The 27,713-nt window shown below is 45.8% G+C and overlaps 1 protein-coding gene across 2 annotated transcripts in view; it reads right to left on the minus strand.

The window, feature by feature from the left end:
* Positions 1–2,339: 2,339 nt before the first annotated feature.
* ascc3 (activating signal cointegrator 1 complex subunit 3) overlaps positions 2,340–27,713 on the minus strand; it is a 176,543-nt gene continuing 151,169 nt past the window's right edge. For both annotated transcript variants that reach the window (XM_023806250.2, XM_023806251.2), the window contains 12 exons: positions 23,881–24,018; positions 23,412–23,532; positions 23,184–23,316; positions 22,958–23,083; positions 18,822–18,933; positions 17,591–17,725; positions 12,078–12,302; positions 8,471–8,622; positions 7,490–7,640; positions 4,428–4,634; positions 4,082–4,257; positions 2,340–3,961 (listed from right to left, as the gene is read on the minus strand). In XM_023806250.2, the coding sequence (XP_023662018.2) occupies positions 3,817–3,961; positions 4,082–4,257; positions 4,428–4,634; positions 7,490–7,640; positions 8,471–8,622; positions 12,078–12,302; positions 17,591–17,725; positions 18,822–18,933; positions 22,958–23,083; positions 23,184–23,316; positions 23,412–23,532; positions 23,881–24,018 (1,821 nt within the window). In that variant the 3' untranslated portion in view covers positions 2,340–3,816. The remainder of the gene's footprint in view (positions 3,962–4,081; positions 4,258–4,427; positions 4,635–7,489; positions 7,641–8,470; positions 8,623–12,077; positions 12,303–17,590; positions 17,726–18,821; positions 18,934–22,957; positions 23,084–23,183; positions 23,317–23,411; positions 23,533–23,880; positions 24,019–27,713) is intronic.

Consider the following 27,713-nt stretch of genomic DNA (forward strand, 5'->3'; position numbering starts at 1 on the left):
CCCGAATTTACTGCTAATTAAACGGCGTCTGTGGAAAAGAACAATTGAAAATACTCTACATCATGAAATCTGTGCAAAGGACTTAGAATATCGCCCTAATAAAATGTTATTTCCATTAGAAACGCAATTCATTATGAGAGCACGTCTTTTGTCATGTATTGTGTTAATTACATAAATATGGGGAACTTCGCTGTTTTTGTTTTGTTTCTTATTTTTACACAAAATGATTCATTGAAATTTGAAAATAGAAAGATGCCTGGACATAAAATATTTAAAACCAAGTTGGAATGTGCAAGGGTGGGTGTGTTACTAATCAGTCACTGTTTACTATAGTCTTTGTAAGATCAGGATAATTTAGAACGAAGCCATATACGCTATGATTAACTTAATTAAAAGATTAATAGCTAATAACGGAATAATCGGAAATGAAACGATTCGAAAGCTACGTTTATAAGCGCTATTGTAAAGTAGCAGCATTGCAACCACACTGGTTACAATGAGCGACACGCTGCATGGAGTGCGGGAGTTAGAGCGCGTGAAGTGTGAACACGTGGCTTGACGCAGGAGTTTGCTGGCTGAGTCGCTACGAAGGGCTCAAAGAAACGTTAACGGATTTCCGCAGATCGATTGCGAACTTGCTCGATACAACCACAATCAACCTTGACCACTGTTATTTGCTTACTCTCACACATCCGTTATTGCTTTTGTTAATCGTTGCTATAGCGACAATAAAAAAGAATTACACGTACGTGATAATTACACAATTCTCTAGATTGCGTTGGAATATGCTTTTGGAGTTCAGAAATATAATTAAACAATTATGTACCGGATGCGGCCTGTGTGAGTTGTATTTGTCTTGTTAAACGTTTTAAAGACATTATTTCCAAGTTAAAAAGGCAACAAATAAGTGACGCAACATAAGCATGTCTGCTGACACCAAATTAAAACACACTAACAATATTAATAACAGCCGGAATTCCTACATTTTATACGTTTTTAAACTGATAGACCTCTGACTTTTGTAACTGGAGATGGACAATACCAGAAATAATTCTATAGATCTGTAAGTGCAGTAGGCATGTAAAAACACCATCTTTATGAAAACAGAAAAGATTTAAATAGTTTTTTTTTTGGGGGGGGGGGGTGGGGGGTGGTGAGGGGGCTGGTACTTCACGGAGTCAGAGGTTTGCAACAGAAAATACCTTTGATGAGCCATAAATGACCTTCGGCTTTGAAGACCTGCACTGGGCTCGGAGGAAGAGAATGGGGAGCTGCCTTGTCTTATTTACGCTGCTTTCTCCAGACTCCACCCCCAGCCTATAACTCAGGTCCTGGGCGAGCACCGGCCCAGTAGGTCACCCCGCTTCCTGACTTCATAAGATATTGTTCCAGGTCTGATGGCACCGAACATAAAGCACCACTCCGGCCACTGATACTGCACACGGCAGGAATGGACAGGAGGAAGAGACACCATGCAGACCGGACAGCTGATGATGGCCTCTTAGGAAGGCAGAAAATACATACATGGGGGGAAAAAAATGTAAAAGATTCATGTTCATAAATTAAATTTCAGTGTGAAAGATTTTATTCAGCTGAAATTAAATGATTAGGAAATGGGGGGGAAATATTTGCACAGGTATGTTAAAAGCTGAGCACAGCGCTGGCAGCCTCTGGATAAATTGTCGTGAACAGTACGGGAAAAAACTAGGTGAGTCGCACTCTCCTTTCATAAAACCACAATTAGGAAGAAAAATGATGCCTCTAGATAATGTGACCACTGACCAGAAGTAATTATCTCACCAACAGTTTTCCAGGAAAAGTGCTTCGCCTCTATTTCACGAAACTGGAGGTGGTTATTCCTTGTGTTCCCTTTACTGAACAGCTGGACAATGTCTGATTAAAATCTCCTGAAATAATGAATACATAAAATTGACTGAAGAGAGGTTTGCAAGGACCTTTAAGGTGACTGTATACTACCCTCAGCCTACAAAAATACACACGATTCACAGTGGAAACAAGGGTGCTTCCGTCATGAAACTCTGTCTAGCTTCAATTGGCTTAGAAAAAAAAAAGAAAAACACCATTAGTAGTTTGCATAACTATTATAATCCCCTTTTAAAAGTAATAATTAAAAATAATAAATTACTAATAATTTAAAAATAATAAGAACCATTTACAGAGTGGTAGAACCGAAGGGAACTGCTGAAATACATCTAGAAAATGAAGACACAAGCTTTAATGATAGCTAATGCACAATTTTGGAAAATAAAATGAAAAAAAGGTTCAATTTACTGTCATGTAAGTACCCCTCAAATAAAGGACAGACACTGAACACAAGGTTACAACAAATTTCCCAATAGTGTTTAATTTTGTTTGTATATTATTATTATTATTATGTCATCATCAGCAGCAACAGCTACAACAGCAATAATAATAAAATAATTTCCAAAGTATTCTCTGGTAGTGGTAACAAAAAGTAATCATTCCCATATTTTTGAACATTGCTTTTTTCCTTTTTATTGTTGTTTACAGATGGGTTAGAGGAAGAAAACCAGAGCAGACTGGAAGCCCAAATGAGGCCTGTGGATTGAAGGTTGATGTGAAGAAGGAAAAGAATCATTCACTTTACAATCAGAATAATCCCATGTATCACTAGACTGAATTAAAGGATCTGAGAAACAATGCTAAAAATGTACATTTGGTTTGAAAACTAAATGATTTTATGCATAATGAGCAGGAAAGGAGAGGTCAATTAAAGCTTGCATTCTCTTAATTGTGGTCCTTTGAAAGGAATTATGTGAAGATATTGTATAATTATGCTAGATTGTCACGTCGTTAAAGTTCTTTTTCTATATTTAGTAATATTTTGGTATTACTGCCGTTTGAGTGGCGCATTCGCTGGCGTCTCGAAGACGGCAGCTGCTCTGCTGGAGCGAAAAGTTCTCAAAACAGATGTCACACTTTGGCACCGAGGACTGGAAGCCCCAGAGAGAAGCATGTTTCACGCACCTGCAAAGCATTCCTCACCTCAGCACTGAATAAACACATCCAGCTTTTCTGTGCTCTGTACAGTCAGCCCCATCTCGACCCCCTACCCACTAAACCAGGTTGCACTGCTGCTTTATTACCGCGGCCGGGACGCCAATGACACAGTCATAAGTAGTACTATGTAAACATTGCTTAAATTCAAGTAAACCCACATTTTGCAACAATTCATTCCAAAATGCATTTCTTTTCAAAGAAAGTAAACAGGCCAGGCAAGAGTAGCTTCTTGCGCAGATACAATCTTTACAGTGATCAAAATTCATATATGTACAGTGCTAGTTAAACATACTTGTACACAGTGTGAAAACAAGGGAAAGGGCAAGTACAGTCATAAACTAAACATCTGAACTTTGCAGATTAAACATACATTGTTTTGACTGATCAATCAGAGAAATTGTGCAAATTTAAAACAATGGAAAAAAGGACCTATAGAGAATCTGGGCACCCATAACTGCATGGGCATTAACCCCCATTTCACGCCCATACCATGCCCGTAACAAAAACTCATACAGGGGCAGTTCAGCTGACTCAGTCGCTGGCAGACTAGACAGCGTGAGAGTTCTTCTAGGAACCTGAAATGCCAAGTAAGACAATTGCAACTGAAACTTTCCAATCTGCGGTTCTTGCCGAGTTTCCCACCGAGAAAATGCGGGCTGGGTAGAGACACACATGCCTGAGCAGACGTGGATTAACTCCTGGCTTGGGTGGGACTGGGGGCCACAAGCCAGGGGGTCGAATCCCTTTGCCGCCCTGTGTCCAGCGGCCAGACCGCTACAGGGTGATGTCGCTCATGGCATCGGATACTTCACTGTTCACCTGAGCTGCAACGCTGGCTGGCTTCACATTCAGATAAATGTCATACTGCTGATCCAGGCCCAGGTAGCTGTCGCTCATCAGGTAGAGGGTGTAGATGCACCTGGAGAGACAGGGAAGTGGTCGCCATCAAAGCGCCTTCCAGGTGCTTTAAACACTCAATAGCAAATGGATAAGCCTCCATCGCATCACCCCTGCCTGCGATTACAACCCCGACTCCTACCTCCCGGTCTTCTCGGGCGTAAAGAAGGCAATGGAGGCAGAAGACTGGTTGCGTACGTATCCCACGCGTTTAATGGCGAGCAGCTCTCTCCTGTCGATCTCGCCCAGCACCAGGAACCAGCCCTCATCCTTGGGCTTGGGAAACCGTGGGGCCGCGGCTTTGCTGTCCTGCTTCCTCTACGAGGAAGACAACATGAAGACAGAAACTGTGTCCTCCGTGTGCCACATGATGAGATCGGCTTTACATGTTTACACAAGTATAATACATGAGTAACTTCTACAGAGCAACGCGGATGATGTGATTAACACGTCTACAGGGACTGTGTAGAGCTGTGGTAAAATATTACCTTCTGTTGGCCGATATTGATGCGACGCAGGTTGACCTGCAGGACGTACTCCTGGTCGGCATGGACAGGAAGCCAGCTCGTCTCCGACCGGATGTTGGAGGTGGTAGTGGGTAGGGGGCGCTCTGTCCGCTCCCTGCAATCCTCCCACAAGCCTTTCACGCTCATCCTCACCTCCACCACGGGCAGCTGACTCAGGAAAGACCAGGCCTGAGAGGTACACGCAGGTCTGCTTTAGTGTCTCACCGACATGACTGTGGGACCTCCCACATCCCTATATCCATATTTCATCTTAATCCTTTCTGCAAACATTATAGCAATTCTATATATTGATCAGAGCACTAGACCGTCTAATACTCCCGGTGCAATGGTCTATGCAGAAGATAATGGGCGTAAACATGCTTGAAGCAGCTCATGACGATGAAGCGCTAATGGATGCTACATGGAGCGGAATCCTAACGAAAGCACGCTGCATCTTCTGCTTCAGACCCGGCAGCGACGGCTCCGAAACGCATCTCTAAATGAATGAGCCGTTGAAAATAATCGAATAAATAAAACGATGGACCCTGAGAAAAATCAGTATCGCGAGGGTTATTTAGAGTCCGTTACACATATGTAATTAATGACCGCATTGAAATGCAGAAAAATAAGCAGCAAAAAAGCTCAGGCTCCGACAGACCTTGCTTGCGAACATGGCCCTGGGAAAAGTGTGGAAGAGGTAACAGCTAATCGCTAATTACACTATTAAACTATGACCATGAAAACATTTAAGCCACAAATTGCAAACTCACCTAATCACTTTACCCTCAACAATCTGCTGCAGAATTTCCAGTCCAATTTAATACATATTTATCATTTTATTTAGCATTTACTACTCTTTTTATTTTACAGTAGCCAGGGATATCTTGGGAAACGAGCATTTTATATTACTAAAGCCAATATCATCATTATTATTGTTGTTGTTATTACTGCATCCGCTACCCATAATCCCTTGTTTATCCAGTACAGGTTTACGCTGAGCATAGAGCCTGCACACCCTGGATGGGATGCCAGTCCATTGCAGGGCACACACATGCAGTTCACCCGACTGAAGAAACCTTCACGTAAAGGATGAAACCTTCACATAAACAAACCTCGACACACACACAGAGCGGGGTGCATTGTTATGATTATTATTAGCATTACAAGAAGGTAACCTTTAGCGCAGGTCTGCAGATTTGTGTTGTCATTGAAATAAGCGGTGGATTTATTAACATCAGTTAGTGTGGATTAAAAGCAGTGATGAGGAGCTGCACGGCCAAGCGGCGTTCCCGCTCCAGCAAGCTCCTCGTTTAAAAATAAATGAGAAAAACAGGGAGGGGGGAAAAAACAAGATGACGGAAGTGGAGGGAACCGCTAAAGGCTTTGTCCGGGGGAAATAACGCAGAAAAAAAAATGAAGAATCAGCCAGCCACACATATTTATGTGAGGATTAATCCAGGCCGAGTGAATCAAATGAGAACACCCATGCGCATGTCGTTATTTAATTAGCAGCACGCAGACCCCGGCTGGGAGCGCAGGGGGAGGGGGGGAGGGGGGGCAGGCGACCGAGGAGGGGCATCCAGAATACTGATGCGCCCGGCAGCCTTGTTCTCGTGACCAATGCAATTAGCACTTAAATTGATGCTGTAAACCCTGTAAGTTGTGAGCGATCGGGGAGGCTGCACCGTATTGGGTGGGGGGTGGGGGGATGAGGGGGGCTGTGTGCGATCACTGGCAGGGTACGCTACCAGACATCACTAACCCGAATGTCACCAAGCATTTCAAATGACAAGGAGACATACCAGAACTTAGAAGGTGTATATTGTGTGAAAAATGCAGCACTGTAACTAGGTCCATTTATTATAATATATTTCTATGTTACAGACAAAGAGTTTGAATGAAAGGTGTAGGAATGGCTGTATTTTTTATTTTTTTAAAGGAAGCCATGAACCCTGTATCTTAGTGATGAACCATGCAGCCGTCCAGTGCCTGAAGCAAAACTGGAGTGTTACAGGCTGACAGAGATGATGTTTTGCTGTAGGGCTCCATAATTTGCAAATATAAAATGATGCGATTTAATTTTCTAATGACCCCTCACGTTTGCATGTTCTGTTCACATCGGGAAAGCAAAATGGAAACTGTTAAACCGTTACACTGGTTTGTGATTTTGTTTTTGTTACAATGTAAACCGGTTTGTGGTTGTGGAACCCCTAGTGAGGGGAGTTGCTGCAACATCTCAGGCCTCCTGAAAAAATGTCACCTTGGGCCCCCTGCTTAGGTTGGCACTTTCAATTGCGCAGTTTAATTTACCAAGCGGGGGTGGGGGGGGGGGGGGGTAGGATTACACCCCCGTCCCTAGTCTAAAGTAAGACCTTAACTGGCAGAGTTCAGTGCCGTGCCAAAGGTAATCGACAGCATGCTGCTACTACAAGAAATGTTCAGTACCTGTAAGGCAACCCCCCCGCCCCCACTTTGCTCGTACCAAAGAGATCGGCAGGGGCTACCAGAGGGCACTTCATGGACTTGAAACCCGTGGAGTGTTGCTACATCATACAAAGCGTTCCAGGTATGAGCGAAGGGCCATTAATGAGTTCCAGACTGGCGATACAGGATGGAGAATATTCCCATGGTGAGTAATGTTTAATAGGATATTCCAAGTGCTCCGCTGGAGGACCCCCCGTTTTTGAACTCTCAGTCCCACTTTCCACTTCCACTTCTGACAAATGGCCGACAATTTCCTGAGAACATCAGTAACTTATCTGCGTCGACACCCGTGGAGGTCAACGCCCCCTCAGAAGTCATGGGGTCACCGTGTGTTTTTTTTTTTTTTTTGCATCTTAATTAGCAGTTCTGGCATCTGCTCTCATTAGTTACTTCTCTCAATATCGGGAAACAGCTTAACAAAAAATATCTTTTTACATGGAGGGAATATCGCCCAGCCTGTCCTACAGAGAGCAGAGGCGGATCGCTTTTTAAAGCAGAATATTACTTGCAATATTATCAATATCAAAGCTGCCCTGATGGATGAAGCATTGGGGAGTCACCTGGGAGATCTGGCTGGCCTGCAGCTCCTCGCCTACGATGGCGGCAAAGGTGCTCTCCCGGCCCACACACGCCGCCATGAGCTCGGGCAGCCCCTCGATGGGGCCGGGGAAGCCGGGGGCCTTTCCCTTCACGTGGTCGGAGCCCCACCTCCTGCAAGGAAGCAGAGGGCAGACAGAGCACCGGAGCTTACGAGTCGACACGGCCCTTGTAACATCTTCACTGGGCTTTGTGCATTTTCAGACACTGCAGCCTGGTGTCCACGAAGCTGGCAGAAGGTGTGTGAAAGGAGCAGATATTCCTCTCTCTGACCAAGGGGCCTGGGCACACGATAGCTGCCGCAAAAAGCCATGTCTGTTAAGCGATGTTAATGGTGTTTGCAGAGTTTCAGGAGAGCAATTTGGAGGATTAGCACTGCGGCCATGTCACAGCCACCAGGCGTGGTGGGGGGGGGGGGAGGGTGATGCTAGAAACACTAACTCAACACGGCAGAAAGGGAGGGGTTTCTTAGGGGAAACAGCCCTGGAGTGCTGATGTAGCAATAGCATGATATCACCAGTAGGTGGTGCAGTGGTTAACCACTTGGGCTTCACAGGCAAATGACCGCTTGGACTGCTGAGCTAGAAAATTTGCTTTGCTTAAAAAGCCAAAAAAAATTAATAAAAACAATTCATCAACAGATATAAATGTAAAACCATAAAAGCTATACAATGACTGACAATCTCAAAGTACAACTTTAGCACACAAGCATTTAAACATGATCTTACCCATTGCCATTTAGGACAGAGGGCAGGAAATTGCCCTCCAAACATCCTAAGTAACTTTCAGAAGACGTAGAAATATGCTGCCCGCATATATCATGACATTGTCCAAAAAAAGTATAACGTAAATGAAGACTTTAGGTTAAGAGCGAACAAACAGCCGTTTGGTTAGAGCTCCAGTTTCTTAATGACCACGCCACCCACAGTGCGAGAGATACATACCTGAAGAGGTATAAGTGCTGCTGCTCGATGTGGGGCAGCGTGAGCAGGGACGAGTCATGCAGCCACCTGCTCTGAAGAAGCATCTGCACCAGGTTACAGATGCTAAGCGCTGCGACCAGCCAGCCCTCGTTGGCAGCCACATCCAGCATGGCCTACGGAGGCAGACAGGGTGAGAATGAGGCTGCTGTACCCCCCAGGCACACGCCTGCTCGCACGCTAAACGCGTGTCCAATCGCGGCCATTCTGAACGGGATACATTAACCAGGAATAAGGGCTAGACGAGAACGCAGATAAGAGAGAGACAAACGGCCAGGCCCAGGATCACATACAGAAGGCTCTGTGACACAAGGGTCTGTGCAGATGGACCTAGCGGCAAAGGTATATTACCGGGGAGCAAAGCGGAAATCAAGAGGTCAAAGGAAAATGTAATTCCAGGGACAGAAAAAAACTTAACTGTTTAAGCACCTAAAACCAGCAACAATTGTCAAACTTTATTTTTAAGCTAAAGGCAGTGTCTAGGCTTACTTTCAGCAAAGTGACCTTGGAATTCTATAAAAAAACACAAAAATCTCTTCAGACGGCCTAAAAGATTAGAGAACCTGAAATACTCGAAGCCACCGGCTTGTACACCTGTGCTGTGCTCTGAACCCAGAGGTTAGGAGCAGCGTGGTGATATATACGCAGGGCATAGACATGTATACTGCACCGGGAAACGATATCTGATCTCATGTTTGCATTCTTCCAAAAGTGAACACCACCAGGTTTTCAAACGTGAAAGAACATTAGATACGAAGACCTCGAGTGAACAAATAAAACATTTTGAAACTTATGTACTTTGGTATTAAAAACTGTATCAGACCTGGAGGCTGGTATTCTTCAGCCACATAGACTTGCTAGCATATTTTGCATGAGCGACTTGCTGAATTACTGAGTCTCTCTCCTGTTTCTTTCACAGGTAACTAAAACATCCGGTTTGTGAGAAATGTGCGAGATATTGTGAGATGTAATAGTGCCCATTTTAGCCAGTGTTCCACTTTACGTCTATCTGCCTACAAAAACATAGCTGAGTATCATAAAAATCTTTTTTGATCAAACTTCACAGTATTTGTGCTCTTGATTATCCACCTTGACGTACTGCTTTGTATTCAATTTTTAAACAATGTATTTTTGTCCTATTTGCATGAAGTGCATACCAGTATCAAGACCTTAAACTCCATAAAAATAAGTATAAAGTGCATATCAGTAGCCACTGAAATGAACCCAGGACCAGTGAATAGTGACTAAATGTAAAATGAGAATTTACTCCCATTTGATCAATACAGATCCCTTCAGCTACTGGTTTCTCTCAGGTTCCTTGAAATGGAGACAGGAAGACCCATAATAACAATGAGCCAGAGAGAGAAGGGTGGAGGGCTGATTTTGTCCACTCTTTCGGTTCTCTCGCCTGATCCTTCCAGAACCTTGCTCCTTGGAAGGTTGGTACTCACGGAGCTCAGCTGCACCCTGGCAAACGTAATTAATCGGAGGAGTCATTTCCGCGCTGTAACTATGACTAAAAAGCGGCTGAAGTGTGCCAGCCGGCCCACGAGTTAATCAAAATGCTAATGCAGGACAAATTAAAGTCGTAATTAACATTTCACAGTAGCCGCTTGAGCAAATTGATCACACAAATGGGTTCGGCATTACTCATTACACACAGGGGAGACGAGATGGGCAGGGTCCCTATGGCAGGGCCACAGAACAGCCTGCCAGATCAGCACCAATGCCATGCTCCGCACATTGGGGGGGGGGGGGTTTCAGGGAGGCAGAGCTGGGAAATTAAGCAAAAATATTGTTGTTGGGTATGAAGATTGCAGAACCTGTGCTGGTTACAGCAGAGTGTGGATTGCTGTTCCTGACAGGCCATTATAGGAGTGCGTATGTGTGTGTGTTTCAGTGCATTTCTGTACCTGGGTAAATCCTTATCGACAAGAAAATTGACTAGATGTGCAACAAACATCCATATGACTATATGCGCTTTGAAGCAGTCTAGGGCACCAGGAACGTCCACAGTGTCGAGCTGCATACTCAGTTACTAGCATAGTCTATAAATATCAGACACACGAGAAAACCATAAAAAGCGAAGAACACAGAACATGCACCCTAAGATACGGGAGAACTTATGAGACACATATACATTGAAAAGTGCTATTACAGAACCACAAGCAAATACTTAGACGGTGGTGAGCAAGCAGTTGCCCTTCACGCTAAGGGGTTTGTGATCAGACGGCGCTCGGCTGTTAACAGGAGCTGGTGGACATCGATCTTCTATGAGCAGTCCTACCTCCCATTGATGACCATGCTGTCAGTCATCTAGGTAGCCCCACGCCTATCCCATTACCTGCTCAAGAGGGACCAACCCATGCCCCCCCCCCCCCCCCCCGTTTTACAGTCCCAATAAAACAGTTGATATATATATACAGATGACAGATGACCTTACAGGTTTGTTTTCTCTTTGAGTCAAGACTGACTCTGGAGAGTTTGTACAGAGAGATTAGACAATCTTCAGTGTGATCTCTAAGCAAGCATCAGAGAGAATACAGATAAACTCAATTTATATTCCCATTTTTTCGGCTTTTAATCAGAAAGAATGAACATCACGCTTTTCAGATGGATTAACACGTGGCTGATGAGTCATCCTCTGCTTCCGCGTGGATTAGGCTGAGGATTTAAACTTACCCAGGGTCTAGCAATCCACCAAAGCCTACTGGCTTCTCAAGACTTCCAAGTTGATATTGGCTTGATGGTAAGGGGAGGATCAATATCATTGACATCATACATGTGCCTTTAGCCCTTAATGTGGGCACAGTCTAGGACGACATAATCCTGCATCAGGCTCCCTAGTATAATTGTATGTAGACACAGGGAAAAGACGTAAAACACAAAGGCTTAAAATGGAGACGGACACAGATTTTCAAAAACGACGACCAATTAACCCACAAACGCAAAGCTATTGTCTGTCTCACAAACACACACAAACGGCAATCTGACTCAGAAACAAATGTTGTGTGCAAAACAATCCAGCCTTCACATCCGTGATGCCCAGAGGCCCGGCTGAGGCCCTCTCGCCTCTGGGTAAGCCCCCCTAAGCAGCAGCGGGAAACAGGTGTGTCATCTGTGGGTCCTCCACCAGACGTTCAGCCCACCACCTAATTACTTCAAGAAGGTCTCCCATCGTCTGGAAGGCGCCCTCTAGCACGTGGAATTGTGCTCAGCGTCAAAATTACAGGGCTGAGAACAGGCTTTATCATGTACGAGGCAACAAGGAGGAGGAGGAGGGAGGAGAGACCGAGGATACGACAGGCCGACGGAGAGGGCAGAGGAGGAGGTGGAGAGACGGAGAATACAATAACCAGAGAGAGGATTGAGAAGCTAAAAAAATCTATATGCATTATGAAAGACGGTAATGAGAAACTGCATCTTCAACAAAACTGGTCCCTCTCTCTTCTAAGCATCAGTCTCTGCCTATACCCTCAGTGATGTTTTCAAAGGGATAGCCATAGACATATGCTGTAGTAGGGGCCCTTATTTCTGCTGTTGTGGATGTCCTACTGGAGCAGAGACCTACCTGGCAGATGCGGAGGGCGTTGTCCAGCACGGTCTTGGTGTCGGTGTTATAGTCAGAGCACGGCAGGCTGCTACGGCTGAAGTGGGCCTGCAGCAGCAGGTGCGTCTTGGTGTGAGGGCTGTCGTAGGAGTGCGGATTCACCTCCAGGGGGAGCCGCTGAGCCAGCTCGCTGTTCAGCTGGTCCTCATTGTGTCTGACTGGCAGCTCCGCATACTCCTCCGCATTCTGGATGAAGGAGAGGAGAATCAAAGGCTGGCCTCAGAAAGGAAACCCCCCCCCTCTTCCTCCCACTGAGAAAAGCACTGATCTTTTTGAAGAATTCCCCAGTGGCTCTTGAGGTTGGAGCAGTGACCAAACTCTCAGTATCTCTCTACTCCCTGCTTAGTAAAGTCACACTGGAGGAAGGAGCAGTGACCAGTGTCTCAGCGTCTTTCTATTCCCTGCTCAGTCCAGTCACACACTGGAAGAAGGAGCAGTGACCAGTGTCTCAGCGTCTTTCTATTCCCTGCTCAGTACAGTCACACACTGGAAGAAGGAGCAGTGACCAGTGTCTCAGCGTCTTTCTATTCCGTGCTCAGGACAGTCACACACTGGAAGAAGGAGCAGTGACCAGTGTCTCAGCGTCTTTCTATTCCCTGCTCAGTACAGTCACACACTGGAAGAAGGAGCAGTGACCAGTGTCTCAGCGTCTTTCTATTCCCTGCTCAGGACAGTCACACAGGTGACTTTAACCATTAACTCCTGGCACTGAATTTAAACTTATTACTAATTATTTTTCCTTAATTTTTTCTGATTTTTTTACTTTTGATTTTTCAGACACTAAAAATTCCGTCTGAAAATACACCAAACTGTTTTAATTACATCATAAAATTCTGGAGACCCTCCTGAGTTAGTTAATAATTCCCAAAATCTCAAGAAGTAAATTTCTGAGGTCAACATTTAACTTTGAGGTCCACTGTAATCATCGTAGATGTGCGCTTGTTGAATCTCAAAACCTTTGGCCGAATTTTGGCTGCTTATTTGAAATCTAATATTACCTGGAGAGAATTACTCTAAGATTAGATGTCATTACAGACAGGAAATATTTTGATAAACGAAAGCCTCGAGCATCATTTCTACACAGCATATCACCACCTTACAATCAGTGTACGATAGTGCTCAGGCTCATATCTACAACGTGCAAAAAACAAACCCATCGGGCCTGACTTGGTCTCAGGTTCCTGCTTGGCACCTTAGTTAGTGCGGCATTTGAATGTGGACATTGGTCGCCATGCAGATTTTCTGTCTTTTCCCAGTTTCGAAATGAGCCCGACAAACAGTTCAGATTTAACACTACCCCCCCCCCCCCCCCCAGGAACTCTATATCCTCATGCATTTGCTTTCAGGACAAAGTCACCCCCGCATGCACAGGGGAAAACTGGACAGCACTGCAATGTGCTTTGGGTGGCTGACTGGATAAAAGGGATGGGGGGGGGGATGGGGGAGCTACAGAGCATTTGATTAGCGGCTACACCCCAGTAATGAGGGTACACAGAGAAGCGGCCGGACCCTTACGCTCACAGGACGGGGGGCGGATTAGGACAGCAGGGGTGCCTGGGCCCATTGTGCGCACCATGAGAGGGGCGGAACGGACACACGACGGGTTTTATATCCCTGTCAGCATGATGGGGGGGGGGACTACTGGTTAACTGGGCCTGGAGTTTAGGACGCTGAATGTTCTCCTGCAAGCAGCAAAAATGACACTCTCTGCAAAGACACCTGTATGCCAAGCCTCAAAATTTTGCAAACGCTCACGACGTGAATTTCAACGGTTTATGTTTTAATGGCTATTTTCTTTTACTGAGACTGTTACATTTTAAGGGTGTAACAGACAAAAATAAAATCAATGCTGTCCATAAATCAGCAGACAGATTTATCTGTAAAAAAAAACAAAAAAAAAAAAAACAAAAAAAAAATAAATCCAAGCGCTCCACCTGTAGAGAAAGACCACTGCTCTCATGGATCATTAATCATTATAGCTTTGTGGGCCCCTGAAGACAGCCGCCGGTTCACACATTATGTTCCTTTAGTATTGCGATGAGACTAAATGCACACGCTGTTCCAGAAATGTGCTGAATAACTGCTTCACTGCCAGATTGAAGAGACGGGGAAAGACTGCAAAGGAGCACTCTATAAAGACCCCTGATATTCTGTTGGTGCTGAGGAACCCTCCAGTCTCCTACTGCGCATCAAGTCGGCTTCAGAGCCCTCAAAGTACAGGGCATTACATTCGTAAAACATTTACAGGTCTAAGCAAAACAAAATTAAATCAGTAAAATTCTGAGCAACTTTATGTGTCTGTGTGAACAACTAATGTGCTGCAGGTTTGTCAAAATGTACGTGAAAATACACCTTGAACAATTAAAAATAAATAAATAAATAAAATCTTCATATTAACACAGTGGTCTTGCTTTGGATAGTTTAACTGTAACTGATCCTGGAACAGTGGAACCCCACTCAGCCTGTACTGTGCCCCTGCATATGTTAACACAATTGCAAAAAATTGTGGTTTGCATTACATAACAGTTTCCCAGTATCGCACAGAGATTAAGCACAGAGGCCTGGTCACACACAGGACAGCATAGTAAAGCGACAGAGGCGACAGGCAACTGGGAATGCTGGTCTCCCCCGAGGACAGGCTCAGGTTACCGCTGATACTCTCAGGACACTGCTCTCCAGTTAACGCCGGTAGCTTTCCAGGAGATTAAGGTCAGCCGTGGCCCTTGTCTCAGCACACCTTAGCTACCCCCGCCATCCCCGGTCCAGGGTCACACAGAGGGCAGTGTGCAGAACCCCGGGAAGGAACCCCTCAGCAACCCACACAGACGACGCACAGCTACCGTCAGGCCGCGTAAACATAGCTGGGTGCCAGGCCTGCACAACAACTGGTGCGTGCATTGTCAACTCAGGCCAGGTGGGGGCAGCACAGGCTGAAGGTGTGGTTCATGTGAGCAGCGGTACGCAGAATCACGCAAGAGATCAGCGGAGACACTATAACTGACCAGAGACAGCTATTAACATCAGTAGGTGCTATTTCAATTTTCCCTGCCAAAAATTCACATTAAATATTTAAATTAAATACTTAAATACTTTATTGAAAAAAGGTCATTTTTACTTTCATATGTATATGCATGCATTTTTATATTCTAAGGAATATTTGCATTTTAAATCCGCTAAAATCAGATGCAAATATACAAATATCATACATTACTTCATGACCGGTTATTGACCGATAATCCAATGACTGCAGAATTCCACGTGCTCGCCTGTTTGCCTCGGCAGAGACCCACAATGAGATAATCAGACCAGCACTCGCTCGCTTGGAAAATGTGACTCAGTAAGTGAGCGCCTGGATATTCATGAGTGTTCATGATAAACAGATACCCTCTTAGGGAACACTAAACGTTGCAGAGCTGCCAGTATTTCAATGCACTTCCACTGTACGCGCAGTGCTCTGACACGCGGCAAATGCCACGGGCAGGAGACATGTTCCCCTGCTGCTGAGCTCAGCGATTATTCAAACTTGAAATTCATAATGGTTAAACGCTCCTCAAGAGGCAGATTTCTGTGCTGTCCACAGAGCGCAGACTCATCATTTACAACGGATGAGGAAGATTTGTCAAAACGCAAATAGCAGGCTGTATGGGTGAGGAAAGCCTCGTCCCCTGCTTTAGACATAATTTATCGGAGCAAATAACGGAGCAGATGTCTGATGCTGAAAGGTGGCTTGAAGCATTTAGAAACATTATGCTTATGTGTTGTACTGAGGGAATTAAACAAAAGCAAAAAGACACTGCAAGGGTAATGGATTTTTGTAGACGCTAACAGTGGGGTTAAATTTTCATCAAGGAACAATTACCATAGTCAGAAAGCAGAAAGTGTTGCATCAGAGGAGTTTGTGTATTTTTATGTAAACCTGAGCAGGATACAGTTCATTACATACTACAAATTATAGATTCATATTAAGAGGCTTTCATGATGATAGTATAATTTTCTCATTCCGGAAAAGGAAATGTGATGATTTATACGATGTATGCATTGATGACTTTCTGGAATTTCTGGAACCTATGTATGAATTATATTCAGGGAGATGAAAACTGAATGACAGAGAATCACTGATTTGCCAGGTATGATTTCCTTATGACTCCCCCCATCTTAATCCCTCACTCCCATCAGGCCCCCAAACTGTCCATTCAGACAGTCCCTTAACTTTACAGAAGTTGGCTTCAGGAAAACGCTGACTTTACCATAAGAGCGCCACTGTAAAGATCCACCCCTTTATGAATCGCTCAGCAAAATTCTCTACAGTGAATGGAAAGCTCTGAAAGCTGTCAGCTTCAGCCAGTTAAAGCAATTAACACGTATAAGCGTAGGAAGGTGCACATTTTGGCATTTAAGACAGAAGCCCTGCAGGCCACAGTGTAGGTAAGGTGCGGACTTTAAGCCAAAGGATAGGAGGTTTTAATTGCCCCAGTTAAATGACCAGCTGGTTAAAAAGTAAAATGCAAAACTTTGGGTACTGAATGCATAATCTTTTTTTAAATACTATTTTTAAATGGTTATATAATTCCAATATTAAAAACAAGCCATATTTATTCTTTCATATATAAAAGTCATATTCACTCAATGGAAAATCACACTGGATCATCCACCAAATTTGAACACTAAGCTGTGAGCGTTCTAATTGAAGGACAATGCTTGCAGAAAGCACCTTTGTATTCCTCACTGTAGCTTAAGCCTTTCCTGACGCGAACAGGGAGAGTCTGCTTTTTCTGGAGCTTTCTGACACACGGCAGAGCCTGGTACCCAGGTGTGACAGACCGACGTTTTAAATGTCCTCATTGCAACAAATCAGTTATTTTCTATTATGATTATGTAGTGAAGCGGGTAGATTTTTCTATAACAGTTTTCAGCTAATGAGGGCCCCCCCCATACCGCCCACCCTCACGATGTGTCTGCACAACCTTAAACGTTTCAGCGGGAATCTACAGGTCACGGGGGTCGTTTAACGATCTGAGACAGATGCAGTGTCACCGGCGAACAATCAGGGTGTGAAAGCGCTCTGCATCCTAATTGGGCCACTGCACCTCCGGACCACAGAGAAGACAATGCGAGAACCACTCGGGGGGCAGGACTGCGCTAATGACACGCAGGAACAGGGCCTCTCGTTTGTGTGTGGGTGTGTGTGTGCGCGTGCATGTCTGTGTGTGTGGGTGTGTGGTTCAGTGAACTAAGAGATGAAGGGTGACAAAATATAAAAATGACAATTAAAAAACAACCTTCAGAATTCAAATTCTTTCAGAGGCTTCTCGTATTGTCTCAGTACAAATCCTGTAAACCTTTTTTAAAAAAAATACTTTAAAAAAAAAAAAAAAAAAGACAAAAGATTCATGAGCAGCAAACAACAATCCCATGATTCCCGTGAATCCCTTTAAAAGCTGGAAAAGGGCAGTTCGTGCAGTGGTTCTGCTTACAGTGAGGATGAGCAGCAGGTCCTGCATGGAGCTCTCCGCCTTCAGGGTCTCCTTAAACATGCGGACCGTCTGGTGCTTCAGGTAGTAGTAGGAGGCGATGCGGCCGTATGTCTGGGGCTCGATGGAGCGGTTGTCCTGCGGAGGATCATGGCCACAGGGTGTTGATTAGTGACACTGTTCGTAATCCCCGCTAAGCCATTAGCCGCAATTCAAGATGGGGCACGGCAGAGGCAGCAACCCAAGGGCAGGACAGGTGCCCACCTGTGCCGTGAGGACACTGCAGCCATGCCTACTACCTGGCATGATCACCTGACATCAGTATTCACACATATCCAGTGTAGTAGCAAGTAACATATGTGTCCTTCTCAGATCTGGTTCCATATCTCCTCATTCCAGTGAACGCCGTGTACACACTTAGCACGTCCGCACCATGATAACTGAATGCACTGTCACACTTCACTGAAGGAGGTTGCTGCATGGTTCTCAAGAAATGTCAAGATCTCTCAAAGTACGAAGCATTCTGGTTCTAAGTGAAGGCCTTACTGTAATCAGTGTTTGTGGTCAATGACAGATTACAAAATATTCTTTTATACCGTGATCAAGTGATAGACCTCACACTGACCTGTGACAAATTGTTCTTTCTGTACTGTATGTTACATAAATCCTTAGCATATTCTACTTAAATGGCCTACTCTACTCTTTAAAAGACAGACAAGGCTAACTGCGTGCTTAGATATTTACAAACCGTGCCTAATGAATGCAGGAGATACAAGACTGTCCCCTCCTAGCATTGCAAAATTCTGGGAAATTTCCATTAATTCCCATATATTTCCAGTAAGTCCCACGGAAAGTTTCCAACTTGGAATACTGCCAAAATTCACCAGCTTAACTTCCCATGGAATGAAAAGTTTCTGGAAAATTTCAGAGAGTTTACCACCCCATTGCAACCCTAATCCCTCCCCTTGGTGAAGAGAGAAGTGTCCTAGATGGATGGATGACATGAGAGTTGTCAGTAGTGAGTGCCAATGCTGTGATGAGTGGCTTGGTATATGCAGGCTACACGTACAATGTAGCAGAGGGCTAAGGCTAATGAGGGTAAGGCCAAAAACATTGGCCCATGCAATGAAGTGTGAGCCCATACCTTCCAAATCTCCCATACCAACAGCTCTACAGGCCCAACAGCTCATACACATGACTCTTAAGGCAAAATGGATACGGACGAGGAACGTACCTCCTGTATCTCTATGCAGTAGGAGCTCTCCAGGTCACGCAGGCTCCGCTCCACCAGGTTGGACAGGAACTTGTTCATGCACTCATGGCTGATGTCATCCAAGTTGTAGTAGCTGAAAAAGTAATAATAAAATGGGAATTTGTAATCAGGCCACGGAATCACAGCCAGACGGTGACGCTTCACCAGAGCTCACCCCCCAGCCACCAGAAGACGGAGCAGGAAAAGTTTAAAGAGTGTCTGAGCAATAATTCATGGCAGTAAAACACGAGCCGGGAAAGTTTGGAAACATGTAAACAAAGCATGTTTCACACAATATTGATTTACAAATAACCTGTAAAGCGCACACTGTCACGGCCCATAAGTTTTATTTCCTGCCTAATGACACTAGAACTGTGCTGGGGGGAGGAGGGGGGGCTGTAAAAGTGGCCACATCCGCAGGTATTGGGTGTCCCCTGAATTTAGACAGAGGCCACACAGCAGCAGGTAGCGGCCAGGAGGCGGGCCAACAGTGCGGACAACCAATCAGGGGCTCTGTCTGATGCTGGCAGGCTACATAGCCAATAGCGTAACTGGATTACGGTACTTTCACGTCGTAAATAATAGCTCACACATGCATTCTTAGGATTGGTGTTAAAATTTGCCATTTTGATGCTTTATAGACATCATTTTGCCTGAAACATGTTTTCAGTTTGGATAAAAAGAACAGATTTGTTCACATAATAATAATGCTACATATATATATAAAAGCTACATATATGTTTCTAAATTTCAACACAAACTTGAACTTTTTCTTGTTGTGAGACTGATTGATGATTCAATCAAAGGCAGCATGAGGTCTTGCTCACAGATGTTCTTGGCGGCGAATGCTTCAAAGCAGCGTGTCTTAGCGGATCGTGAGCCGCGGACCGATGCCTGCAACAGCACGTAAAGCTACCCGGACACTTCACCAGCTGATCGCTGGGTGCCTATGAAAGGCAGCCTCCCTCCCACTATAAAGTGGGGGGGGGGGGGCGGCAGCGACGATTAAGGCCAGACGATTTGGGCAGTGGGGGGCACGTTGGAGGATGAACGGCTAGTCCTGGGCCTACTCCCGGCCTGGGGCAGGCAGCTGGAAATGGAAGCGTCCAAAGGAGCCTTAATGTTATCACTGAATTACTCCCAGACCTCAGCTGGTATTAACTGAAATCAGCAGCCGTGGTGGGGAGGAAAAAAAAATGGCTTCCATGTCCAGCTTACCCCCAGTAAAAGCTACCACATGAGGAACAGGAGGCACTGAAGTGCGCTGTGCTCTTTGTTAACTCCTAATGACAGATGCCATTTCTGTGCGTGTGTGTGTGTGTACATAAGGGCTGCAGAGCGAGTCCATATGCTCCACACTGCTCATCCTCCCAGTCTAAGCACCAGTGTGACCATTAACTTAGATTTACCACACAGAGCACAGAAATCAAAGCGCTATCCTTGCCAACGCTGTTAAACAAAACGACGACTGACACTTATTATATTTAGAATGCGAGTGATGTGATAGACGGAAGTACAATAAAAGCAAACATAGCTGAGGGGGAGAGCATGGACCCTCGAACAGCTCTGGGTCGGCGAACATCCCAAATGCGGGAGACGTCAGACGGCACTCATGAATGGGCTACAGACAGAGTGCGGGCTTCACACGCACACGGCACACGGCACACGGCACACGGGCCTAGATCTTGGGTGTTGACCGTATTTTTGCTTTTAGCGATGCCAGTGCTGGGATTCTGGGACAGTTCAATAAGCCTGCTGTCCCCCAACCGTGCTGAGCCACATGGCCCCGCCAGTCCGCGCACGTGGCCCGTCCTCGGCGTGTAACAGGTCACCTCACCCCCCTTTGTCATCGCGCCGCATGCTGCGGACACAAATGCACTTGTCAGGGTGCTAATTTATTGGGCCTGCGGTGACTGCACCTTGCCGGCACAGCTGAATATTTACAAGGCAGTTAACAGGTGGCGAGTTGTTTAATGGTGGCAATCAGCTTGCAGCCTGGGGGGGTGGAGGGGGTGGGGGAGGAGCATGGCCAATTTCGCTAGGGCCTCCAAGACCTTGGCCATTAGCACAGTCCCCTGAGGGGCGTCCCCATTTGAGGGGCGTCCCCATTTGAGGGGCGTCCCCATTTCAAGGCTGCCGCCTAGCTTTGTCGAGCAGGTCTTTCACCACACACCCCTGAACCTTCCCAGCTCAACCTCTCGCCCAGTTTCGCTGCCTGAACACCTCGCCAACAAGCGCTCGCCCCCATTGCTGCTGATGATGATGTTTGATGATGCACGGAAATCAGGAGAAGCCAAATTGGGGGGCTGTTCCTGTTGACTGGATGCTAATAGTAACACAAGCATGCTTTACTTTACTAATGTCTATCATCTTTATTTACTCTGTCTACGTGGAACGCCATTCAGTTATAACAGTTCAGTAATAAACACGAGCATATTCCAGTTTGAAAAATTAGTTTAATTTACACGTGGGACTTTTGTTTTCACTCACTGCTGCTGCTGATGCTGTTACACGCGTAGCTAAGGCTGGTGGGCAGCAGAGTGATCATATATCAAGGCCCTGATCTGCCCAAAACTGCTCTGCTGGCACCGGACAGCTGACTGCAGGGTCAGACCCTGAGCTTCTCACCTTACAGGAGGCATATGTGACAACTAAAGACTTCCTACGTACCTGTACAAAATTGATACTCTTATTACAGGCAGGCCTGCGGTTACTGTACCAACCAGATCCTTTCCCTAAGTCTGTCTTTAAGTTGAATTTGTAGGTAAATTGTAATAGGAACATATGGTTCTTATTTAGCAGTTAGTCAAATGCTTGTCTTTGTATACAGTTTATATTTACAGTACTGTACTGTAACAAGCCATGCAATATTTTCACGAGTATCACAATTTAGTGCGTGTGTTTGTTCGTTCGTTATTACGAGCCATCGTATTTAACCCATGTTTTTTTTAATATAATAGGCTTTATGGCAGTTTGTTCATAAGTATGAGTTCTGAACGTTCTAATGAAGTATGAACGTTCTAATCCCGAGGAATGCCTGTATTATAAAAGAATTTGATAGGCACTGCTAATCAGATAAAGGCTATAAAGGGGGCCTCGGGGAAAGTGGCCGTCTAGACTGTCAACTCAACAAGACTGAGCAAATACTTGATCAGACCACTGCAATGGGACAGTATGGTCAACACGGCCATTGTGGAGTGGACAGATTCGACAGTCAGGATGTATCCCACCCCTCTTCTCTCATCACGCTACTGGTGAACTTGGGGAGGGCGTGTTGGCTTTGGTGGACGAGCAGAGCGGCTAAATGCAGCCTGACAGCCGTGAACATGCCAGCGTGCTGGAATGCATCTCCAGCCAAAGCAGATGTCCGCCCCTCCCTTCGAACCCCTGACCCCCGGGCCAGGGGAGTGACATCACCACAGACCCTCACATTTGACCAGGGAAGATTAATTGGTCTTTTTGATGGAGGGGGGACAGTAAGACCTTCAGACAACAAACCTATTAAGGAAGTGAAGTGTACGAAGATGCCCCAAAATGGCAGATATAGCTGAACTATTACGAGCTGAGCTGACCAAAAAAGCCTGATATACTGCATTACAGAAAAACGAATAGTAGACACAAACCGTGAGACGTGAGCTACCAAAAGAAAAAGGGAGAGGAGGAGGGTAGCCACGTCCCCCCCCCCCAAAGAGTTTGCGAATTACATGCAGCACAACACACAAAATATTGCATCACTGGGTCAGGAATCACTCTGCTTTGGTCATCATCTGGGATGGAATGCAGCAAGCACACAAACACAGGACACACTGATCCCTGGAAGCAGAACAACTCTCTTCCCAGCACTGTTGACAATCAATACTGGAAAAGCACGTAATTCTATTCACCATTAACGCATCAAACAGGCAATGCATTTCAGACACCAAGAGAAACAGCTTTTTCAGCAGATTTTCAACTTGTTTTGTAATGTTCAGGGAAGATTGCAATACACATGTAGAGCAGCAACTACAAATGGTACATATTACAAGTAATGGGTATATCAAAATAATGATCGAATAAACAAACAAAAAGTTCTGGTATTAAGAAAGAGGAATAGACCAGGATCACATGGCTGGAAATACCTGGGGTTCATGACCAGACGACGGAAGAAGTACGTCCAGGTGATGTAATCCATGGCGTCCTGCTTGGAGGTAATCGTTCCTGATGCTATTTCGGCATTCAAGTGATCTGACAGGACGCCCAAAAGACTGAAGGGAGGATAAGAAGCCAACCAATACTGTTAGCATCAAAACCCATCTCCCAGCGTAAACACAGACGCCCACATGCGCCGTTCTCAGAACACATCACCTGGACTCCACAGGGAAAGGCTCGTAGAGGAACTTCTTGTAGAAATCCTTCTTGATGTCATGAACGAGAATGACAGCCTTGCCCTGGTCATCAAACTGCGGCCTCCCCGCACGGCCCATCATCTGAAGGACGTCTGGGCGAGAAACAAACCACATGTGGAACTGCAGAAACCGTCACCGACGGCACATAAGTGAGAGAGCGACAGTGCTGAGGAGCTGGGTCCGGTACCGGTGATGGGGTAGTCCACATAGCGCCGGGTCTTTGCGTCGTAGTACTCTGTCCCTTTGACGATGACGAGGTGGGCGGGGAAATTGACGCCCCAGGCTAGTGTGCTGGTGGCGATGAGCACCTGGAAACATATACATTCAAATAAAGAAAAGGAAAGAAAAGATCGGGATTAAAGCCTACATGCAATGGGGGGGGGGGGTGACCTCTTATCAGAGTGTAATCAGTATGAAATGATCATGCCAGTGTTTTTCAACCCAGTTCTTGGTGACCCCTGGACAGTCCACATTTTAGGTCCCTCTCAGCTTCCAGCACACAAGAACCAAATAATCAAGAACACGAAATTGGGAGCTGGGAGGGAGCAAAAATAAGAACTGTTGGGGGAGGACTGGGCTAAGAGACACAGGATTATTCACTTGCACATCTGAACCGAGTGTGTGTGACCCGTCCAGAGAGCTGGCTGCATTGTCACCTGGATCTTGCAGTTGACAAAGAGCTCTTCCACGGTCTTCCTGTCCCTCTCGTGCAGGCCGGCGTGGTGCAGGCCGATCCCAAACGCCAGCGTCAGCTTCAGGTTGGACTCGCGCACCGTGCCGATGATGTCAGTCATCTGCCAGAGCAGATATAACCGCGGAACTGAAGGAGGACTTTACCCAGAGCACCGCTGCCCACAAAGAGGCACACGAGGGTCCACAAGCAGTATTACTGTGCGCTGTTGTCATGACAACAAGGATGACTCTCCACTGGAAGGACTCTCTAAGTTTGGGTCTCTCTAGATGTGTGGATATATACTGCTGTAAACCGGAGTTTTCTAAGCACACCTGCTGAAATAAAGTGTCTGTACTGGATGTATATGCTAAACCCTTCAAACAGTCAAAACACAAGCGATCAGGCCAGCAGATTCATGGATTTCTGGGACCACTGGTTTACTTCTAAGGATGAGAGATATTCATTGTATCCTCACATAATACGCATTATAATGTGGATGTATCACAGTATATCAAGGCATCCAAGACAAAATCAGTTCTGCCTTACAATACAGATCCCAAGCCAGCTTTCTGTCACAGCCACTAAAGGCTGCTGCACCTGCAGGTTCTGAAATCAAATAGGAACAGCATGAATCAGGTAGGTAATGGTAACAAAAATTCCTTTACCCTGATTTGTGGACTGTGGTTGAATAATAAGGATCCAATTTTCCCTTCTCTCTCCTAAGGTCCACATCTTTATAAATCTGATTCATTTTTATTTTATTTTTTATTTAGTATTTTTACAAGACTAACGTGGGTTTCCGACAATAGCTGTCTGTGCAATTCATCCCAAAATGTCAAACTGGTTTTATTGTTATCCTGGAAAAGAAAAAAAATCACAGGCATCTGTTATCCATGCACAGCCAATAGAAACAAGAAACCTAGATAGTGGACTAAGAATGGAGCCCAGTTCCGTACATTAATCCTGACTAATATTCTGAGCCCAAAGTAATGCACTGAGGGTGGTGGCTAACATCTGGGCTTGGACACTACGCCCCGCATGTCTGGGCTCCTGTAGCGAGACAAGGGCAGTACAGCAAGCCAGTACGACAGCAGCGAGAGAGAAGAACGGGAAGAACGGTGGGGGGGTGGATTTGGGACACCTGCTGGGACAGAGGCAACATGTGCCAGCTGCCTGTCACTCTAACAGCAGGGACCCTCGCTTTCACACAGCATGCTGCTGGGAGACCACAGGCCTTTGGCATAAATCACTGGAACACACACAGGCGAGGGCAGGCCTGCTGCAGCTCTATATGAATCGCTGCCTGGACCTGCCTACATCTTCTACAGCTCTATAGTGAGTGGTACTCATACCTGCTATAGCCCTGCAACCACAAACCAGCCACACCTGCTACAAGCTCTACAACCACAGCCAGCTACACCTGTTACAGCCCTGCAACTACAGCCAGCTACACCTGTTGCAGCACTGCAACTACAGCCAGCTACACCTGTTACAGCACTGCAACCACAGCCAGCTACACCTGTTACAGCACTGCAACCACAGCCAGCTACACCTGTGACAGCCCTGTAACCACAGCCAGCTACACCTGCTACAGCCCTGCAACCACAGCCAGCTACACCTGTTACAGCACTGCAACCACAGCCAGCTACACCTGTGACAGCCCTGTAACCACAGCCAGCTACACCTGTTACAGCACTGCAACCACAGTCAGCTACACCTGTGACAGCCCTGCAACCACAGCCAGCTACACCTGTTACAGCACTGCAACTACAGCCAGCTATACCTGTGACAGCCCTGCAACCACAGCCAGCTACACCTGTGACAGCCCTGTAACCACAGACAGCTACACCTGTTACAGCCCTGCAACCACAGCCAGCTACACCTGTTACAGCCCTGCAACCACAGCCAGCTACACCTGTTACAGCACTGCAACTACAGCCAGCTATACCTGTGACAGCCCTGCAACCACAGCCAGCTACACCTGTGACAGCCCTGTAACCACAGACAGCTACACCTGTTACAGCCCTGCAACCACAGCCAGCTACACCTGTGACAGCCCTGCAACCACAGCCAGCTACACCTGTTACAGCACTGCAACTACAGCCAGCTATACCTGTGACAGCCCTGCAACCACAGCCAGCTACACCTGTGACAGCACTGCAACCACAGACAGCTACACCTGTTACAGCCCTGTAACCACAGACAGCTACACCTGTTACAGCCCTGCAACCACAGACAGCTACACCTGTTACAGCCCTGTAACCACAGACAGCTACACCTGTTACAGCCCTGCAACTACAGCCAGCTACACCTGTGACAGCCCTGCAACCACAGCCAGCTACACCTGTGACAGCCCTGCAACCACAGCCAGCTACACCTGTGACAGCCCTGTAACCACAGACAGCTACACCTGTTACAGCACTGCAACTACAGCCAGCTATACCTGTGACAGCCCTGCAACCACAGCCAGCTACACCTGTGACAGCCCTGTAACCACAGCCAGCTACACCTGTTACAGCACTGCAACTACAGCCAGCTACACCTGTTACAGCCCTGCAACCACAGCCAGCTACACCTGTTACAGCCCTGCAACCACAGCCAGCTACACCTGTGACAGCCCTGTAACCACAGCCAGCTACACCTGTTACAGCACTGCAACCACAGCCAGCTACACCTGTTACAGCACTGCAACCACAGCCAGCTACACCTGTTACAGCACTGCAACCACAGCCAGCTACACCTGTTACAGCACTGCAACTACAGCCAGCTATACCTGTGACAGCCCTGTAACCACAGCCAGCTACACCTGCTACAGCCCTGTAGCCAGAGCCAGCTACACTTGTTACAGCTTTATAAACTCTCTATAAATACAGCCAGTCACACAAACAAAATTAATTACTCGTCACCTACAGATCTATAAATACAGCTAATCACACCAGCTACAGCTACAACTGCCACACACTTGACTGACAAACATGCAAATAGTCCTGTAATTCAAAATGTAAATATATTGCAGTGGACAATTTATGGCAAGCCTGTATAGAAATATTGTATCACACAGTATTTTTTATCTTAATGATATATGGCACCTTATTTTATATGCTGGTTTGCTTAAAATGTGAAGTAAAATTATTAAATCCAGCCGAATGTAAAGAACAAACTACAACTATAAAAATAGTCCAGCAATAATATGTCTGTACGGTTATTTTTAATGGTTAATGAATTTGCACCATTTTCATAAATGTGTGGCTTAAAAACTGGCCTTATAAAAAAAGAAAATTACAATGCATGGTTTATGGGCTTGTACACAGATCACACCAAGCCGGCAATGCGAAGGAAAGTTAGACTGTTCATGAAAAGAAAGATCTGTTAAGGCTAATAAAACTCAGCGAAAACCCAGGCGCTCTGAGATACGTTACAGAAAATACCATTCTGGAAATAACCAAAGGACACCTTTCCCTTGCAAAATCCCAGAAAAGACATTTTTGGAATAGGGAAAAGAATGGGGGGGATTAAAAATTTTGCAATGTGATCTGCATGTGACCTGAGAAAGGGAGGGGGGGGGGGTAAATAAACATGCATCCTGGGAGACTATGTGGCTGGGCATCTCAGGGCAGCTGTTCACTATCAGACGATTCCATTAATCTCTGCACAGTGAAGGCTGGTAGGGGAACAGTGAGATCACTGGCAACCGCAATGCCTACAGAACAAACAGAATCCTACGGCACAGACGGAATGTGGAGTGCAACACAAATCAAGTTAACATGCCACATTGTCACTGTAGTCTTCATACTATACATGTACCCAGGGTATATT

The sequence above is a fragment of the Paramormyrops kingsleyae genome, chromosome 9, assembly GCF_048594095.1.
Source record: "Paramormyrops kingsleyae isolate MSU_618 chromosome 9, PKINGS_0.4, whole genome shotgun sequence".
NCBI lineage: Eukaryota > Metazoa > Chordata > Actinopteri > Osteoglossiformes > Mormyridae > Paramormyrops > Paramormyrops kingsleyae.